At 40.9% G+C, this 20,459-nt stretch overlaps 1 protein-coding gene across 6 annotated transcripts in view; it reads left to right on the top strand.

Annotated features, from left to right (window-relative positions):
* Nucleotides 1–20,459, top strand: part of SH3TC2 (SH3 domain and tetratricopeptide repeats 2) — a 99,749-nt gene that overhangs the window by 68,218 nt on the left and 11,072 nt on the right. For 5 of the 6 annotated variants that reach the window (XM_066591291.1, XM_066591292.1, XM_066591290.1 and 2 more), the window contains 6 exons: nucleotides 3,645–3,840; nucleotides 6,694–6,827; nucleotides 9,059–9,100; nucleotides 12,266–13,969; nucleotides 14,736–14,916; nucleotides 20,221–20,371. In XM_066591291.1, the coding sequence (XP_066447388.1) occupies nucleotides 3,645–3,840; nucleotides 6,694–6,827; nucleotides 9,059–9,100; nucleotides 12,266–13,969; nucleotides 14,736–14,916; nucleotides 20,221–20,371 (2,408 nt within the window). The remainder of the gene's footprint in view (nucleotides 1–3,644; nucleotides 3,841–6,693; nucleotides 6,828–9,058; nucleotides 9,101–12,265; nucleotides 13,970–14,735; nucleotides 14,917–20,220; nucleotides 20,372–20,459) is intronic. The other variant, XM_066591295.1, reaches the window with a different exon arrangement.

The following is a 20,459-nucleotide window of genomic DNA, read 5'->3' as shown; positions in this document are numbered from 1 at the left end:
TATCATATCAATACAGGGCTTTATGAAAGCTCTCTGGGCTGCCATGTACGGTATATCTGCTTATTAAGATGTGCATGTGGCACTTCGTCATATTGTGCCTGTAAAAATACAATATACTGCAATATTGAAGTATTGGAGTATATTTTATAAGCGACCAAACAGTTGTAAGTTCAAGTCACCTTAGGGTACTAAAAAATTATGTGCAAATAAGTGAGGGAAAAAAACATTTTTATTATTCTAAGAACTGAATAATATTTAAGAGTTTGATAATAAAATAATCAAACCAAAAAAAATGAATTTGGTATCGCCACTTCCATTAAAAAAAAGCCTATTAAAATAGTGCATTTTTTATCCTGCATGATGAATGTTGTCAGAAAAAAATACATAATGCCAGAATTAAACTTTTTTGGTCACCCCATCGCCACAAAAAAATTGCTCCGATAGAAGCCATAGGTCATCATTAGAGATGAGCGAGTATACTCGCTAAGGCACATTACTCGAGCGAGTAGTGCCTTAGCCGAGTATCTCCCCGCTCGTCTCTAAAGATTCGGGGGCTGGCGGCGGGCGGGGAGCGGCGGGGGAGATCGGGGAGGAACGGAGGGGAGATCTCTCTCTCCCCCTCTCTCCCCCCTGCTCCCCGCCGCAACTCACCTGTCACCCGCGCCGGCCCCCGAATCTTTAGAGACGGGAGGGAAGACACTCGGCTAAGGCACTACTCGCTCGAGTAATGTGCCTTAGCGAGTATACTTGCTCATCTCTAGTCATCATGCAAACAACAAGTCGTTACACAGCTGTATTGATGGAGAAATAAAAAGGTTATAATGATCAGAAGTTGGTGAGGGAAAATAATTCAATTTTTAAAAGGTACTTTATTTTATAAAAGTAGTACCACAACAAAAAACATATCAATTTGGTATCATCGTAATCGTAGTAACCCACAGGCAGGAATGTATGCTGTAAAAACCAGACCCTCCCAAAAATGTCACAATTGCCTTTTTTTTCCATTTCACTTCACTTGAAATGTACTTTTACATTTTCAGTACATTATATAGTACATTAAAGGCATTGTCCAGGCCTTTTGGGTTTTTCTTTCTATCAACAAATTAAATAAGAGCTACGCCTAGAATACCAAGCTAAGCCGCTGCACTATAGACAGTGCTATCTGCTTTATCTGCTTCATGCACTGCTTGTACTGACAGTGGTGCTGAGAATCAGCTGCTTATTGGGGATCCCGAATGGCAGACCTCTGCTGATCATCTATAGTGATCTATCCTGAGGATAGGTCACCAATTGAAGAAAGCCTAAGGTCCCGTACCACCCTTTTGAATAGCACCATTGATAAAAAGCAACTCATTTCACAAAAAAACAAGCCCTCATCCCTCAAAAAAGAACCCTCCGACAGCTATGTTAATGGAAAAGTAAAAAGTTACAATTTCTGAAAGTGGGGAGAACAAAAATTAAAAACAAAAAATAGCCGCATCCTCAAAGAGTTAATATATATTTTTTTATATAATTAAAAAGTCTTTCTTAAACGTATTTGTACTTAAATTCCAGTCCCAATAAAAGATTTAAACTTGCAATCATCTTAATGCTTGTACAATATACTGCAATACTTCAGTACTGCAGTGTATTGTGCTTTTGATTACTGCTTATTAAACCCTGCCACAGATAAAGGTTTAATAGGTTAAATTCATGGCAGTCCTTGGACCTTTCACAAGACACCAGTCTGCCATTACAAGCCATCGACACCCTACAATCGTGTCACTTATCTGCTTAAGGGTCATTTACATGGGGCCATTATTGCGCAGAATTTGTTTGAAAGTACTAATTTGCACTATAATCATTGCTAGCAAATACACAGCCATTGCGCTCTATTCGTTTACGGTCCATTGGTCGCTCACTTTCAGCCAGCATGAAAATCATCGCTAGATCACTTACTTCTCACTAAGTATAAACGCTCCATGCTCAGCGCTTCACATAGATTGTGAAGCGCTGAGTGAGAACCCAACCGTGATCTACTTGTATAAACTCTGTACATGAGCCCTAACAACCTAGTGGTGACATCAGCGCTCGTGCAGTCGTTTAGTCGACTGTCATCCCGTCTAAATGGGACATTAGACTCCGCAGTTGGCTGCAATTGGAGATACCTCCAATCACAACTGTTGCTGGCGACTGACAGCTCTAAGAAACAGCTGAAAGCAATGAGATATGGAGACTCTGCTCTCCAGTCTGCTCCATACACCTCTGTCCCTGGCAACCCATGATGAATATATCCATCATTGATCATTAAGTGGTTAAGACTAGCGTATGAAACACCTAGCTTAAGGCCCATTTAGACACAACGATTATCGCTCAAAAGCCGTCTTTTGAGCGATAATCGTTGTGTCTAACTGCACTGACATCGTGTAGTTTTCGTTATCCCATTGCTCATCGTCGTCTTTCAGCGTGCTAAAAGACAACAATGAGCCTTATCAGGGGTTCACAGCGGGATACAGCTGATACTATTGTTTCAGCTGTATCCCGCTCCCTGATAACAGGCTGGGTATGAAGAACAGAGCCGTCCGACACGGAGCACTCGGCTGTATAACAACCGGGCTCTCCAAGCGGAGAACAGCTGGATGCAGAAGACAAGTGGGAACACCCTCCTTTCTTCTGCATCCTCCGCTCCGAGCGCTCAGCTGTATGACAGCCGGGCGTTCTGAGTGGGGAACAGCTGGATGCAGAAGACAAGCGGGGTCTTCTGCATCCTCGACTCCGAGCACTCGGCTGTATAACAGCTGGGCGCTCGGAGCGGGAGAACAGCTGTATGCAGAAGACAAGCGGGGCCCGCTTTTCTTCTGCATCCTCCGCTGGGGTGCAAGGTGATCGCTCTTCTTGAGTGATCATCTTGCACTGTAAATGACACAACGATTATCGATGAAAGTTGCTTGAGCTCCATCTTTTGAGCGATAATTGTTGTGTCTAAATAGGCCTTTAGTAAATCTTACCTTTTTTGCATTAAAAAGCTATTTGCTCCTTATTTGTATGGAGAACATAAAATGCATGCACTTCTTACATAATCTATGTTAAGGATATAACGATTTTGTTATGCAAACACTGACTTGTAAAGAAAGCACAAGCAAGAGTGTAAACAAAGTATCAGTCTCTTTGTTTATGTTGCTAAGGATGCAAATTGAATGACAAAAATGATAAAACTCACTTATTCCACCACAACATCATCTGTTTGTAATTTCTGTATGAATTGAGGTTGATGGTAGATAGGGAATCAAACTCCCAAACATTAGTGTAATCCAATGCGTTCACATCTGCAGTGACTCTATCATGAACTGGATATTTTACTAACTGCTGGATTTTGTTATTATGTGTAAGCAGTAAACATTGAAGTCCTCTTCCATAGTTGTCTCCTGTCCACTTTCCCTTTTTTTTAATCCCATGTCTCTACTGTAAGTGATATAGGCATATCTCAGCTTAGCATGTATTCACAAGCCCCACAGTAGCCACCAAGGCTGCCCTTGAGTAGTGTTCATGGTGTGAATGCAGTGCTCTTGTGAAGCAAGTAGTTGATACTATTCAGAACATACTGTACGTTGTGTACAATTTGTTACTATTTGTATAATTTACCTTCCATCCCTCCTTTCCTTTAGGGTTGGGTCAATGCACTGCTAGGGAGAACCACTCAGCCACAGAATGGGATGAACTCAGCTACTGCAGGGGTGACGCCATTGAGGTTGTTGGCTTTTTTGTACCTGGACTTAAGTGGTTCGTGGGCAAATGTCCTTCTACTGGAGCCACTGGTTTTGTCCAAACCAAGCATGTTGACCCAAACTGCTTAAAACCTCTGTAAGTACCTCTGTTGATGCTCATTGCTACTGTTTCTCTATTTTTTGCAATGAGTGAGCATAACATAATGCATGAAGGCAATGGCACATTCAGTAACATAAACAGAAATAATTGCAAAATTCAGGCTTGGGTCCATTCCATAGAGGGAAGCATTTTTACTAATTCTGAGCATAATTTCATTATGTATGTGGTCTAATCTGATTTTTTTAGGGTAGAGCTGCTAATTCATGGGCTGCCTTTACAGAGTTTTAAAGTACTTGATAACTTTCTGGTTGCATGCAACCACCACTAGGGGGAACTATCTGACTATGGATATATTCAGCTGATATTTGTTGATTTCTGCATCTTCCTAAATGTTCTTTGTGTCACACATGCTGCATGGCTATAGATGATGTTAACAAGACCCTAACACAAGTGTCTGTGCACGGAAATAATGAAAAACATGATTCTTGTTGTACAGGATAGACCTGCAATACTTGTATCTTCTCTAAACAAAAGAATTTAACACCACAATACAGAAAGAAGAGAATACAGTGTTCATTCCCATTTAATACTTTAACCCTTTGGTATACTTCTTCTTGCCCATGTAAGATATGAGATACTTTTCAAGTTTCCTTGTAGATGATGCTTTACGAAAATCACAAACCCATAACTTTAACATGTAGTACTAAGATGATCCCCATGGTGGTGCTATTGCTTCAACCTCATTGTCTCACACAATTTTTTTTAATGCCAGTGCTATGCTTTTTGACTTGTGCACAAGTTATAATGAGAATATTTGTTGTTTAGATAAAAAATACACCTGTCCAAAATATTAATGTGCATATACTGAGATTATTTCTTCGATAACAGAAATATTGACAAATGGAAACTTTTTACATTTGGCTTATGACTAATGCTTAATAGTTGGCTCTGCAATTTAACATCAGTTTCTGTTTGACCCACAGTCTGTATGAATTAGCGCTCTCCCAGACACAAATAGACGGTCACTGATAGAAATCAGATCTTTTTCTAGCAAAATGCTTTTGTTTTCATCCAGGCATTCAGCGCCTAAATCGCCCGAGCCATTAAATGTAACTGACATCATGAAACTGCTCATAAAATAAAGATGTTTATTACTATTTGTAATATGAATCTAGACAGCAAATCAGATTATCGCTTCAAAGTATCAAGTTAATTGTATTAACCCTTTGCAATCCAATTTTGGATTCAGGGTTTCCTAGGGGGCTTTCTCTTTCTGCCATTATACAATGGCGCCATCTGCTGGCTAAAGCCAATACTGCGGTATGGGACATGCTGGAGAGGCCCCCAACAACAGAGCAGCCAGTAATATACAGTAAGAATACCCTGCCGGACGTCTTCTGACATCGGAGCTGTACAGCCTTCAATAAGAATGTCTTCGGATGTCAGACAGTGGATTGGAAAGGGTTAACCATCAAGATCACAAATGTAACACACCTGGACATTAGTGCTGAGCAAACCGAAACAGTCAAATCCTGTTTCAGGCCGAACTTTGGTAGAGTTTTGGTTTGGCAGGAACCCGAACCTTGAGCAGTTTGTCTTGGTTAATCTGCTAAAAGAAGAAGGAAAAAAAAGAAGATGACGAAGGAGAAAGAAGAAGAAAAAGAAGGAAAGAAACCTTTTCTTCTTTTTCCTCCTTTTCCCTTTTTATCTCTTTTTTTTCTTTCTATTATATTTTTGCCAATAAAGGTGTTTTCCCTGATTATGCGCCTGCTGACAGCAGTGCAAGTACATAGTACATAGGGGTTGGAGCGGAAACAGATTGCTCTGACCTCTGTGTAGAGGCCGGCACTTAGAACTGCAGGCACGGCTCCCAATGATTTCAAGAGGAGCTGTGCTTGCAATTACAAGCCACTACACAGGGATTGGAGCATCTGCTTCCGCTCTGACCCTTGTGTACTTGTGACTCTGTCAGCACGATAGATGGAGAGGTCATCAAAAGTATTTTTCCCAGAAAACCCTTTTAACTTTGTCTTAAAATCAGCTCAAAAGTACTTAGATACATCCTAGGTGAGCTAAGAGTGTTTTACAGGGCTTTTATGGTTTTTAAGACAGTGTGTGAATGGCTGTGACATCATTGAATGGCTGTCATTGGATCATCAATTGCTGACTGTGATTGGCTCAGACTGCGGTCCTGAGCCAATCACAGCATTCTTTTGCTGGGGACAGGGTATTCAACCCACGTTGCCAGGAAGAGAATGCTATTTCAGCGGACACTGAAGACTGCCGGTGCGCTTGGAGAGCAGCGAGAGGGACGGGGACGGCGCCTACAAGTTGAGTATTAAGATACCCCCCAAAATGAGACAGTGTGCCTCTTTTGGATGAAAAATGTATATGAGACAGTGTCCTATTTTCAGGGAAGCACGGTATATATGGCGTTGGTATTGGAATGTCCATAGCTTTATTATATGTACCTCACATTTTATAAAATGTAATTATATGGCTACATAGAGGATCTGAGTTGCATCGAGCTGTACTTATAGAAGGCTATAGGCCCATGTCATACCACCATATGCCTCTAACTTACATACAGTGGCACACAGATTTTTTTGGTGTATAGTTTCCAGTTGCATTACATTGCAGATGGCTGATGACACCACAAGGGAGCATACTCCCTCTGTGAACCCTTTACATGCCGTGATGTACGTTGATCGTGGCATGTAAGGAGGGATTGCTATTCTCATTGATCCCCGCTGTTGCAGTAGGAGGTCAGCTATCATTCACAGCCTGTTCCCTATAGCGCGGCTCGCTTATGAGCCAAAGGATGTAAGTTTATGTCCCATTGCGTTAAGTGCCCAAACCTCATTAACATATTTTATTGGATTCCTACAGGGGTAAGGATTTATTATTCTTAAGTGAGGATGAGAAGATTTCCCTTAATTCCTTTGATGAAGATGTTCAGAAAGGCCCAATGGAGTTGCTGAGCAGCTTGGCGCAGACAGATATCAGTTCGGTGTACCGGCTGGGTGAGTCTATGAGCAATTACTACTGGTTTTCCATACATTGATGAATTACATTAAGGAGGAACAAAGCGGATGTTGATTTGATTGACACAGTATATTGACAGAAGGATAACAATGTATCTTGTACTGTCCGAGGATCCAGCTCTGTTCATTATCTAATCCTCAGTCTGTTACATTGCATTTCCTTCCATTCTCCCCCTCACATCACAACACTGCTGTTATCACAGGAAGCTATGTCCCACAAGGGGCAAAAACCCCCAAACAGCTGTCTGTGCATGGTAATCTTTCCCTTCCGGAGAAGACGCTGGCTTTGGTTTATATTCCCAGTTATTGTTACAAAGCTTACTAAAAGGTCAGACATTGACTTGCAAAAAAGCTACCTTCAAGTAGCTGCACTGTCGAGGCATTGTAACATGTCCCATTGGCACATTACAGCTGGTCATGCACTGGAAATGTAAAGCACAGAGCTGGTGCAAAAGCAGATTGTCTCATCTACATAACGTAGCATCTGTAGATGTCATGAATGGGGGTGTCCGGGTGCAGGATGTCCAACTAGGAGCACAGAGCAGCTCCCATCCTGCGAGATCCAATGTCACCATGTATTACATAGGCACTAAAGATGAGCGAGTATACTCACTAGGGACAATTACTCAATCGAGCATTGTCCTTAGCGAGTACCTGCCTGCTCGGAAGAAAAGATTCGGCTGCCAGCGTGGGTGACAGGTGAGTTGCGGCAGTCAGCAGGGAGCAGCGGGGGGGGGGGGGGGGGGAGAGATCTCCCCTCTGTTCCTCCCCGCTCTCCTCCGCCCGCCGAATCTTTTCTTCCGAGCGGGCAGGTACTCGCTAAGGACAATGCTCAATCGAGCAATTGTACTTAGCAAGTATGCTCGCTCATCTCTCTAATAGGCACTGATTCCAGGCTTTAACCCTTTCCAATCCACTGTCTTACGTCTAAAGACATTCTGAATAAAGGCTGTACAGCTCCAATGTCAGAAGACGTCCAGCAGGGCATTCTTACTGTTGATTACTGGCCACTCTGTTGTCAGGGGCCTCTCTAGCATGTCACATACCGCAGTACTGGCTCTAGCCAGCAGATGGCACCATTGTATAATGGCAGAAAAAGAAAGCCCCCCTAGGAAACCCTGAACCCAAAATTTGATTGCAAAGCGTTAAAGGTGCAACACACATAGTGCTTAAGAGTGCGCAGTTAGCTGCAGGTGATTGATAGATGACGACTAAGCGGCTTTATTCTTAGAAGAGTTTTCCAGAAAGGACAACCTTTTCAATTCTACCTGCTTTTGTGATGGGCCTATAGAATATAGGGAGTGTGAAGTTCCCCAGTCTTGTACAGGACACTATTGTTAGAAAATTTCACCGGCTGAAAAAACTATTCCTAAGGCTAGTTTCACACGGGCGATCGCGATTTTGTTGCAGGAGAAGCGGGTAAAAATTTCATCTTTGTTCCTGCGATTTTTGAGTATCAACGATGCTTTTTTTTATAATAATGTTGCCTTGCATCGCTGCTGCCCACGATAAATTTGTGTGATTTATTTATTTTTTTAATCGCAAGTGTGAATAGGACTTTCTTATGTTAAAATTGCAATGCATTGCAAAGCGTGTTTGTTGGTTTGAAATAAAAAGAAACCTCCATAGGAAAACATGGGAGATAAAAAATCACACATAGCAGAAAGAGAGCAAGCCGCGATTTTTTGTTCTTGCAACATCGCATCAGTGAAAACGTATTGTAAATCATTGGTTTCATAATCTGCTTTTTTACTGACTGTAACATCAGGCGAAAATCGCGTGATTTTCCTGCCCATGTCAAACCACCCATGCAAAAGAAGCATTGCTTCCGCTCAAAAACAAAGACGCAATTTGCCACAATTTTCTCATGGTAGAATCGCGATGGCCCGTGTGAAGCCGGACTAACTTCTACTTGATTGCATTTAATATGCAGGTTGTAAACAGTTTGCAACATGACGACTCTCTACTAATTATATAGACACAGGGCAAAGTTTCCTTTAATTAGATTTATCAATAATACATATCATGCAAGTTATTACACCAAAATGTATCAGGAGGCAGCGGCCATAAAGCTAAATTATTCATAGTAAATTGCTCTTCAGATTACTTAAAGTGTGACTTTTTTTTGAAGTATCTACATTTAAATATAAAAAAAATGTATTTGAAGCATTTTGGCCTCATTGTGCAGTGAAATCTTTGCTGTTTTGCAGATGGTCTGGATCCAGTTGAAATATATCTGAAATCTCCGACAGGTAAGATATGTTATCAAATAATAGTCACTAGAGATGAGCGAGCACGCTCGGTTAAGGCAGACACTTGAGCGAGCATCACTCTTCTCCAGTAACTGCATACTCCTCCGAGAAAATGCGGATGAGTATGCAGTTACTCGAGAAGAGCGAGGCTCGCTCGAGTATTTACCTTAAAGGGGTTGTCCCGCGCCGAAACGTTTTTGTTTTTTTTTCAATAGCCCCCCCGTTCGGCGCGAGACAAACCCAATGCAGGAATAAAAAAAAAAACGGCCAGTACTTACCCGAATCCCCGCGCTCCGGTGACTTCTTACTTACCTAAGTAAGATGGCCGCCGGGATCTTCACCCACGGTGCACCATGCGGTGCACCGTGCGGTCCATTGCCGATTCCAGCCTCCTGATTGGCTGGAATCGGCGCACGTGACGGGGCGGAGCTACGAGGAGCCCCTCTCCGGCACGAGCGGCCCCATTCAGAAAGGAAGAAGACAGGACTGCGCAAGCGCGTCTAATCGGGCGATTAGACGCTGAAAATTAGACGGCACCATGGAGACGAGGACGCCAGCAACGGAACAGGTAAGTGAATAACTTCTGTATGGCTCATAATTAATGCACGATGTACATTACAAAGTGCATTAATATGGCTATACAGAAGTGTATACTCCCACTTTGTTTCGTGGGACAACCCCTTTAACCGAGCGTGCATTTGCTCGGACGAGTATGCAGTTACTCGAGAAGAGTGATACTCGCTCAAGTATCTGCCTTAACCGAGCATTTTTGTATAAATGTGTGCACACAGCATATATGTTGTGTCCAAGCCGGACGTCAAACACTTCGTCTGGACATCATAAGTGTCCAAAAATGACAGATATACACGTTATTTGTAAGTAGACAGGACAAAACTATTTAAAATGAAATTAAATGTGGGGAAAGGGAAATCTTGCCCTATCATACTAATATGAGGAAACTCTACTTAAAAGCAGGGCTGGAACCTAGGGGTAACCTAGACTGTCACAAGGGAGATGACAATTGACAGATGTAAATAGCATATGACACAGCAGTATTAGGAAGCAGATATTACTAGACCAGTCAAATAAGTAATGACACCAGGGACTTATTTGAAATAGTAATCAAGTAGAAGCCCTTCTGAAAGCCTCCAGGACTGCCATTGCAGATTGCCTAGCAAGCCATGCCTGTGGTGTGGCTTGATAGATTGTCAGATTGCTATGCTATTATATCATATTGCAGGAGCGATCAAACCATCGTAGGTTCATGTCCTCTATGTGGACTAAAACAAAATGTAAAAATCAGTTTTACAAAGTTTCATTAGTTATATATATATATAAAAAAAATTAAAGGTAATAAATGTTTAAAAAAACCTTTTCCTCTATATATAATAGAAAAAAATCTACATAAAGAAACTCATAAACTCATAAACATATTTGGTATCATTGTATCCGTAAAAGTCCGATCTATCAAAGTAATGCATCATTTACTCTTCGCGGTGAACACTGTCAGAAAAAAAAATGCACAATGTCAGAATTGCGCTTGTTTGGTTACCCTGTCTCCAAGACAAAATGTAACAAAAAGCAATCAAAAATTATATGTACTCCAAAATTGTACCGATAGAAACTACAAGATGTCCCGCAAAAAAATGAGCCCTTAGACAGAAAAATAAGAAAAGTTATGGCTGTCAGAAGATGGCGGCAGAAAATAATTTTTTCCAAAGATATTTTATTTTTTAAAAGTACACCAAAAAATTAACTATATAAATGTGGTATCGTAGGAATCCTACTGACCCATAGAATAAAGTTATCATATCAGTGTGTACACCGTAGATGGCGGACTTGCACATTTTTTTTTTTACATTTCACTCCACGTAGAATATTTTAAACGTTTTTTTCAGTACATTATATGGTACATCGAATAGTACTATTGAAATATACAACTCGTCCCGCAAAAAACAAGCCCTCAGACAACTAGGTTGACGGATAAATAATAAAGTTATAATTTTTTTAAAGTGGGGAGGAAAAACTGAAAATGAAAAAAAAAAAATGGCCGTGTCCTCAAGGGGTTAAGTGATCTCATAAAGAGATATAACATTTGTATGCATCAGCACTTGATGACATTAGTTGCACAAAACTACATCAGGTAATTAAAAAATGGCACGAGCATTTCTACAAATGTCAGTTATTAAATCCAAGTGAATATTAATGCCTTGTGCATAAATACATATAAATAAACTGATGTACTATTAACACTACTTGTATGTACCACCAGTATAAGACTTGATCACACGTGCTTCAGAGGCTCCATTCAGAGCCTTCATGGCAAATCAACACAAAATTCCACATAGAATAACACAGCTGTGCTGCTTAGTTTGGTAAAATGCTGGATGACATGATGGAAGCTCCATGGACCTCAATATAGTCGATATGGTCTGTCAGGCACTGTTCACGTCCACCCATGTGATGGATCAAACCTTGGCTGGATTTCCATTTTGATGTTCCTTTGATGGAATAGAAAAACTGAATACTCTGACATGGATATGAACAGTGCTCTTAGTATAAATACTTGAGGATTCAGCATTCATTGGTGATTTAGATACTTATTTCTTGATACAAAAGGCATTGTATACATCAAGTGGGTTGTCCAGTTGTAATCTATTGATGACCTATCCTTAAGCTAAGTGATCAATAGTAACTTGGCTTCAGTGGGAATTTCGCCTATAATACCAAGTCTGGTCACTGCAGTGGGAAGGGAGTTGTCTGCTTCCTGCAGAGGTCAGCTGAGTGTACAAACACAGCATTCTGGTGAGCAGGTGAACCACAGGGCTCCCGGGCGGCAGGCCTCTACTGATCTATCCTTTGGGTAGGCCAACTGGATAACCACTTTAAAATTCACTAGATTTTAAAAATTGCTACTTGTAGTAGAATTATTGATCACCTGATGTAGTTTTTATACAACCATTATTGGCCTGTGCTGCTGACCACAATTTTAATGTGTTTCTAGGAGATGGAATTAACAAACATTAGGATAATCATATGTTATGATGGTTTTTTGCATAATAATTCATAGGAGTTTTGCACTTTCTAGAGCTGACCAGAGGTGATTGCTACTATTGGTCTTATGGGTATTCCTAATCTAAAGAAACCTACTTTACATTTTTCCAGGTACGCTGAAACAGTTTGGTGAAACACAAATGTCTGATAGTTGGGAGGAAATTGAAGCTGTAAGTGAATCTTCTAAATGCAGTGTGTCTGAGAAGTCAAGTCCAGATTCCGAATGGAGATATGAAGTGGAAGGCTTCCATGTGCTTGGACAAGAAGATATTGATGACCCAAAGTTCTTTGTTGACTTAAATGCTGGAGACCTTGAGGACTCTGAAGTCTTTGATCCTGTCTTGACATTTCTGAATAAAGAAGGCTATGGTTCTCATTTCCAGCCCTTATATGATCTTTCAATGTCATTTCTCAACTCCACATTTTATGGGTTTTCAGAAGAGGAAGACTTGGTAATGTACTTGGAAACATCCCGGAACTGGGCAAAAAGGAATAATATGTCTTGGGCTCACACCCGATGTTGTTTCCTTCTGGGACGAATTTGTGCTAAGAGGATGAAGCTATCCCAGGCAAGAGTTTACTTTGAAGAAGCCTTAAGTGCCATTAGCCATGGATTTCTAGATTTGCAACTTTTGTCTGCCTTGTATGGGAATTTATCAGCTATCTACTTGAAGCAGAATTTGAAATCTAAGCAGGAACTGTTGCTGGAGAAAGCTGCCAGCCTTTTAACTTGCATATCACAGCATAAATTTAGTTCAGAAAATGAACTTGAGGTGCTAAAATATATTTTTAGGAAAGCTGTAATTGTTAACAATGCCTCTTTAGAATCTCGTACTTGCTTCCTCATATTCCGGTTGCTTTATCAGCTAGGAAAGCACGATGAGGCCCTACCATTTCTGGAACGCTTGCAATTTCTTCTTATTACTTCCTGCTCTCAAACTCTGAATTCTAGTACAAGTGTGATGCCCATTTTAAGTTACTTGTATGATAAAAAATACCTGCCTCATATTGCTTTAGCATCAGCCAGACTGTGCAAATCAGTTGGCATGAAAATACTGCCATCTCCATTGTGGAGAGTTGGTGTAGTTATGCAAAATATATCCAAAATTAGGGGTTGTCCACTAAAAGGTAATCATATTCCAACTCAAGCTGCACCTTACTTAGAACATGCATTGTCCTCTTCGTATGAAAGTGGAGATGTGAAAGCTCAGAGAACGATGTGTCTTCTTTTAGCCAAGCTCTACCTCCAGAGAAGTCTTCTGTCTGGTGCCATTAGTTATACTAAAAGGGCTGTTGAGTTAGGTAGATGGACCAGTGAAGAAGAAGCTTTTGAATCTGCTCTGTTTTTAGGGTGGTTATATATTTTGAATGGCCATTTTGAACAAGCTTGCCATATTTTGCTGCCTCTTTTAGACTCAATGCAGGAAACTGACAGTACCACCCAATGCGGTGTTGTGCATAATCTCCTTGCAAATGCACAGAAGAGGGATAAAAAGGTACTTGAATCTTCAAGAGGGTATTCATATGCCCTTAACATGGCTACTGAAACAGGCAACAGAAGAAACCAAGCCATAGCCCTGGCAAACTTTGGGACATTGGCAGTGTCCTGCCAAGCCTTCATTATGGCAGAGAGATATTTTTTAAAGTCCGTCCAGCTTTTTATAGATGTGCAGGGCAACGGTGATGCGGAGCGAGAGCTATCCCAAGTCTTGCTCTGGTTGGGGAAAATTCTGATAGAGCAACTCAAGCTTGAAGACGGCAGAGTTTGCTTTGAGCTAGCATTACTATTTGCTATGAAGTCCAATAACTTAAAAAGTAAGTACCTCCTACAAAGCATGCCCTAAGAGGTGTTCGATATAATTTCCAATTTATTTAACATTTCTGAAAATTAATTCCTATTTTGTGTTAATTTGCAATAGCTACAGTATAGTTAGAGATTAGAGATGAGCGAGCATACTCGCTAAGGCAAACTACTCGAGCGAGTAGTTTGCCATAGCGAGTATGCTCGCTCATCTCTATTAGAGATGTTGAAAGTGGCCCCATTTCCTTTGCACATATAATTGTATGTTGTACCTTCTTGTGCATTACGACCACATGACTGCAGTAGTACTATTATGTTCGAAGCAGGAAAGTTGGATAGTTAACAGGTTAGAGAAAACCTATTGAATCGTCTAACAAAAATGATGTGTGTTTATGTTGTCAAAGAATAGGGGGCCAATTATCAGTTTACATTGTTCACTTCACCAGATATGTGGAACCAGGCTCATCTACAAATAGAGCGATATTTGAATGTCTTCTCCATTGAATTTTCAATCAAATTTGTATAAACCGCATTAGAATCCTGCCGAATACGCCAAATATGCAAGTTATGAAGCAAAATCTAGTCGTAAATATTTAATTTAATCATCTTTTTGTGTTTTAAGATCAGGAGATATTTTGACACTATAGTCTCCAATGCCAATTAATTGACAGATTTAGTGAAAATGTAAACTTTTATTTTAATTTCTTTTACTTTTTATTTCCCACAGTTTATTTTAGTAATTTGTCATAACTGTGATTGTACTGTGCATTAACTATGCAGGTCAACTAAGTGTCATTGAAGAACTATCTAAATTCTACAGTGAAGTCTCTCCTACTATTGGAGCTCACATAACATACTGTGAACACTGGGTCCACCTATTGCAACTTTTGAAAGACAGACAAAAGGAAGGAGATGTTCTAACTACTCTAAGTAGGCTCTATCAGACTCTAAACACTGCCAAGTAAGTGCATTCAACTTTTTATGTATTATATAAAGTGAGTTGATTGGCCGAGTCAAGCAGACATGAATAATAATCATGTAGAAAACCTAAAACAAAAATGACAACGTACTGCTACCTCAACAACATATGTTACATTGTTGATTATATAAACTGAACCATCACTGCATTAGGAACGCCTACTAAATAATGGGTTGGTTCACCTACTTGGAAGATCATGGCTTTCAGATATCGGGAAACAGATTTTACGAGGTAGTGAACACCCTCCATACTCCATACTGTTCCTCCAACTACTCCTTAGTGATCCAAGCTTGATGACATGGGGTATTATCCTGTTGTAAGATTGAACTGTGGTTGGGGAAGACCACTCAAGATATGGGGGCAGATAGTCCCTGTAGTGTTCACCATTCAAGGATTGCGGTATGATGACCAACAGTCCTTTTCCATGCCAGAAAAATGCTGCCCAGACAATTTTACCGCCATCATTCAATGGCTGTTGAACCTCAATGTTACAGTCATGGAATACAGCTTTTTGCTGGTTATGCCACTTGTGGGCCTGTTCATCCATATGGGTCAGTACAAAATGGGTCCCATCACTCCAGACTACCTTCTGCCATGCTAGAAACAACCAAAACAAGAAGCCAATAATTAATAATAATTCATATATATATATTATTTTATTAATTATAATTAATCACAATAAAAATATATAACATATTATATAGAAGTCAGCAAGAAAAAAGAAGCAATGCAAGGTTCTCACAGGATGACAAATCTACAATTATTGTACCAACATTGCACAGCAATATATCTAGCAATATAATTAAATTAATCAAACACTAAAAAGTGATATAATACCCTAGGGGGCGCAAATGTAGAATAGTGTAGTTACTAGAAACCTTGTTTTTTCAAAATCAATCCTGGCTAGTATATAAACATACATATATAAAGTAAGATAGTGCTGTAAAGTGCAAGAAACAGAAAAAAACCCCTAGGGGATCACCATATTATGCAAAGCCTACCACGGCTCGTAGTAGCCCACTGGGAGAACTAAGCATATAGAGAAAGTTACGCTCTGAGGAGTGCTTAGCTGAATTCCACTTCCTCAGGAGGCAGTCCTTACTCAAGACTACCTTCTGCCATGTGCCTAAGCTCTATTAATGCTTGTCCTGGGTCCATGCACAGTGTTATTGGTGATGACACGGGGTCATCAGTGGCATCCTTGTTGGTCTATTGCCTCAGTTGATGCAAGGTTTGCCGCATGGTCATTGTAGAAATCTGTCTAACATTCCCGTTGCTGTGCTGCTGGGTCAGTTGGTCCACTGTGGCACATCATTGCTGATATTACAGACATGCCACCTAATGCATGCCTCTAGAATCAACTGTATGTGGCCTGATGCTGTGTGATCTTCTGTCAAATGTCTGTCCGTGGATCTACCAGTCTTGGTATACTCTTGATACCATGGCTTGGCAAAACTGAACACAGCAACAAGACACAAGGTAGCTATACTGCATCAGCAAGGTCTCTCCCAGGCAAAGATTTCAAAGCAGAATGGGGTTTTAAGATGTGCTGTTCAAACTTTTTTGAAGAACATAAAGAAATGAGCAACATTGAGGATCGCAGATGCAGTGGTCACCCACATCATGCTTAGATAAAGGTAAAGTCCCCCGGTGCAAGCACTGAGTCATGGCTGACTCCTCGGGTGATGTCACGATGTGATAGGACTGCCCATGCTTTCTTTGCGGGGTGGTTTGTCATTTCCTTCCCCAGTCATCTTTTGCCCCCTCATTTTACTGACCTCGGAAGGACAGAAGGCTGAGTGAACCTTGAGACGGCTACCTGAATCAAGCAGGGATTGAACCCACAACCTTCATGTCACGAGCGAGAGCTTAGGACTGCATTTCTGCTGCCTTAACACTCTGTGCCACTTCCCTTCAAAATCAGAAGATGTCCAGCAGTGCCATCTGCTCAGACCTGGCTGAAACTGTGTGCAAGTGTTCATAGGAGAATTGATGCTGTTTTGAAATTATAGTCACACCAAATATGGATTTAATTTAGATTTCTCTTTTGGTCATTCACTTTGCATTTTATTAATTGACAAAAATAAACTATCAACACTTCTAGTTTTGAAAGCATTCTTACTTTTGGCAGCAATTTTTCCACATCTGCCTAAACTTTTGCACAGTACAGTATGTCTAAATTCTTTATTAGAGTTGAGCGAACATACTCTGCCGAGCTTGATGCTCGTTCGAGTATTAGCGTACTCGATGGTGCTCGTTACTCGAACGAGGATCAAATCGTGTTCGACCCCGTCCCAGGTTTTGGCTCCTCCCCACTGTGACGTGCCTGTTTTGGCCCCTCCCCGCTGTGACGCAGTGCGCGTCATTGGCAAATTTTTTGTCTGGCAGGAAGGTAAGAGAGAGAGAGAGAGAGAGAGAGAGAGAGAGAGAGAGAGAGAGAGAACACGGACCAAGAAAAAAGAAAAAAAGCTCGGCACCCGGCGTCCCACATACAAACATGCTCGGGTCTCCCATTGTAGTCAATGGGGTTCGTTACTCGAGTAGAGCTCTCAAATTTTACGAAAAGCTCGACTCGAATAACACGGACCCGAGCATTTGGGTGCTCGCTCATCTCTATTCTTTCTACATGGCTTCTATATGTAGCCATTGAATGTAACACACACCATCTGGTCTTCTTTTTGTACTCTAAAGGTTTATTAAGCACTACTTTAGAAGAAACCTTTTATTGTGCTTTGATTGGCTCTGAAAATGAATCTACCTTCATCCTCATTTATCCAGATGCAGATTATGTTACAAAAACCTGGTGCTAATGGATATGACAACTCACCATTCAGCCTGAAACGCACTGCTAGAAAAGATTCATTAAAATCAAATAAAACCTAGATAATTGATTCTTTTGAATTTGTAAAAATAACATTTAGATTTATAAAATTCAATTTGAATGATCAGGATCGCTCTCTGGGCTGTCACAAAGGACAAATTATATTCATTTATAACATCCCTTTTCTACAGCTGTATTGAAAAGTTTTGTTTGAAAACAATTTTTTTTAATATTTCCTAGCCCCGAGGTTACATATGGCTGTAACAACCCATTAGCGCTGGGAAAGTGTGTGTTGCTTTATTTCTTGTTATGGATGAAGTTAACTACTGTTGCAGGAGAAAATATCTAATATATGTTATATACAGCACGTTGTACAGTGTTGCTGCACTTGAATTACAAAATCAGCAGAACATGCTGTTCTTACAAGTGACTCAAAGCACATTCCAGGAGTAAACCGATCAATTTGTTACAATGTCCTTTGTAGAAAGCAAGTGTATTATTTACCCTCAAACACCAAATAGGTTTTGAGTCTTGCTTCAACCCCTTTAGTGGCACTCCTGGAAAATCTCTGGGGCTTGCTGCACTGACCATGCAGTTAAACCCCGGAAGATTTCTGTGGACAGCTCTAGTGCTGAAATGTGCAGAGCACTAAGCTGTCATCTGAATTCTTCCAGGGTTTTTACTGCATACTCAGTGCAGCAAGCCCCGGAGATTTCCCTGCCATAATATCAACTATCAGTACTTTCAAATACTTGTGAGATTAAATTGCATTGTTGACTCATTTAAAAAGTCAGGCATAACATGGCAATAATAAACCTGCCACGGAAGGGGTTAACTGTGCCCAAGGATGATATTTCTTGTAGTTCCAGAGTGTGGAAGGTTTTTATAGCAAGTATATAATAGCAAGATCTAAACACAAAAACATAATTTTCTCATATTTTAAGTGATTCTAATTGAAATATTGTTGTGTTTAGCCTGATATAACAGAGCATTTTTTTTATCATGAGATGACCGCTTTAATGAGAGCTAGAGATGAGCGAGCACCCAAATGCTCGGGTCCGCGTTATTCGAGTCGAGCTTTTCATAAAATTCGAGAGCTCTACTCGAGTAACGAACCCCATTGACTACAATGGGAGACTCGAGCATTTTTGTATGGAACGCCGGGTCCCGAGCTTTTTTTTTTTCTTGGTCCGTGTGTGCTCCCCCTTTCTCCCCCTCCCTCTCTCCCCCTCTCTCTCTCTCCCTCTCTCCCCCCCTCTCTCCCCCTCTCTCTCTCTCCCTCTCTCCCCCCCTCTCTCACTCTCTCTCTCTCCCGCTCTCTCTCTCTCTCTCTCTCCCCTGCCTGCCAGACAAAAAATTTGCCAATGACGCGCGCTGGGAAGGGCCAAAACAGGCACGTCACAGCGGGGAGGAGCCAAAAACTTGGGCGGGGTCGAACATGGCTTGTTGCTCGTTGGAGTAACAAGCACCATCGAGTATGCTAATACCCGAATGAGCATCAAGCTCGACAGAGTACGTTCGCTCAACTCTAATGAGAACCGTACCACTAAATATGGGCTCGTATGTTGTATATACAATATTGTACAATTCTTCTCCCAAAGTTATTTCAACTTAGTAATTCCATTTTGGTTCTTGTATCTGATGTTTTATCAGTATGCAATGCTATAGATGTAGTGCAGTACAGGGTGCACAGGTAGTAATTGGACTTGGAACTTTGCCTAGATTCCCCTGCAAACTAAGAGGCGAGCATCATTAGACATAAGTAGACAATGTGAAGACATATGAACGTGACATGATAATTACATAATGATGAAATTCTACTTGTTACACAATAATCCGGTTATACAAATAAATACTGTATATTCCGGCATATAAGGCGAAGGGGCGTATAAGACGACCCCCCAACTGTCACCTTATACGCCGGGAATACAGCGGAGCAAAAAAAAAAAAAATCATTACTCAACTCCCCCGGCGTTCTGCGGCGCTGCTGCGCACACGTGCGCCTTCAGCCAATCACAGCCATTCAATGATGTCATTGAATGGCTGTGATTGGCTGACGGCGTGTGTTAGCTAATCACAGTATTAGCTTTCTGGAGGCGGGGATTTCAAGCCCTGCATTCAGAAAGCAATGCTCTGCCGGGGACCAGGAGGGAGCGACATCCTGTAGCAGTGCCGCAGAACGCCGGGGGAGGTGAGTAATGATTTTTTTTTTTTTTGACACTTTCTTTTTTTTGTATTACCGGCGTATAAGACGACCCCCGACTTCAGAGCAGATTTTTTGGGGTTCAAAAGTCATCTTATATGCCGCTATATACGGTAGTTCACTATTAGACAATAAACAAATACAAATAGGCAAGTTACACACATTAGTGGTTGGGAAAGTTAGCTTCAACTTTCACCTCTGCGATTATCACCTGCAATGATTCTCCACATTGTTGTATTAAGAATGTTGCATTCATTTATAGATCCCTAAGAAAAGCTCTGGACTACACAAAACAAAGTCTAAGGATTTCCATTGATCTGGGACAACATGAAAAATCTGCTCAGAGGTGGATTCAAGCTGGAAAACTATATTATCTCCTGCAAGAAGATGAACTCGTGGAGATTTACCTGCATGTGAGTAATAATGAAATACGCGTTAGAATATATTAAAATTAGAGATGAGCGAGCATACTCGCTAAGGGCAATTGCTAGAGCGAGCATT

This window comes from Eleutherodactylus coqui, chromosome 2 (assembly GCF_035609145.1).
Source record: "Eleutherodactylus coqui strain aEleCoq1 chromosome 2, aEleCoq1.hap1, whole genome shotgun sequence".
Taxonomy (NCBI): Eukaryota; Metazoa; Chordata; class Amphibia; order Anura; family Eleutherodactylidae; genus Eleutherodactylus; species Eleutherodactylus coqui.
Note: the sequence above shows the minus strand (reverse complement) of the source record. Positions and strands in the feature narration are given on the sequence as shown.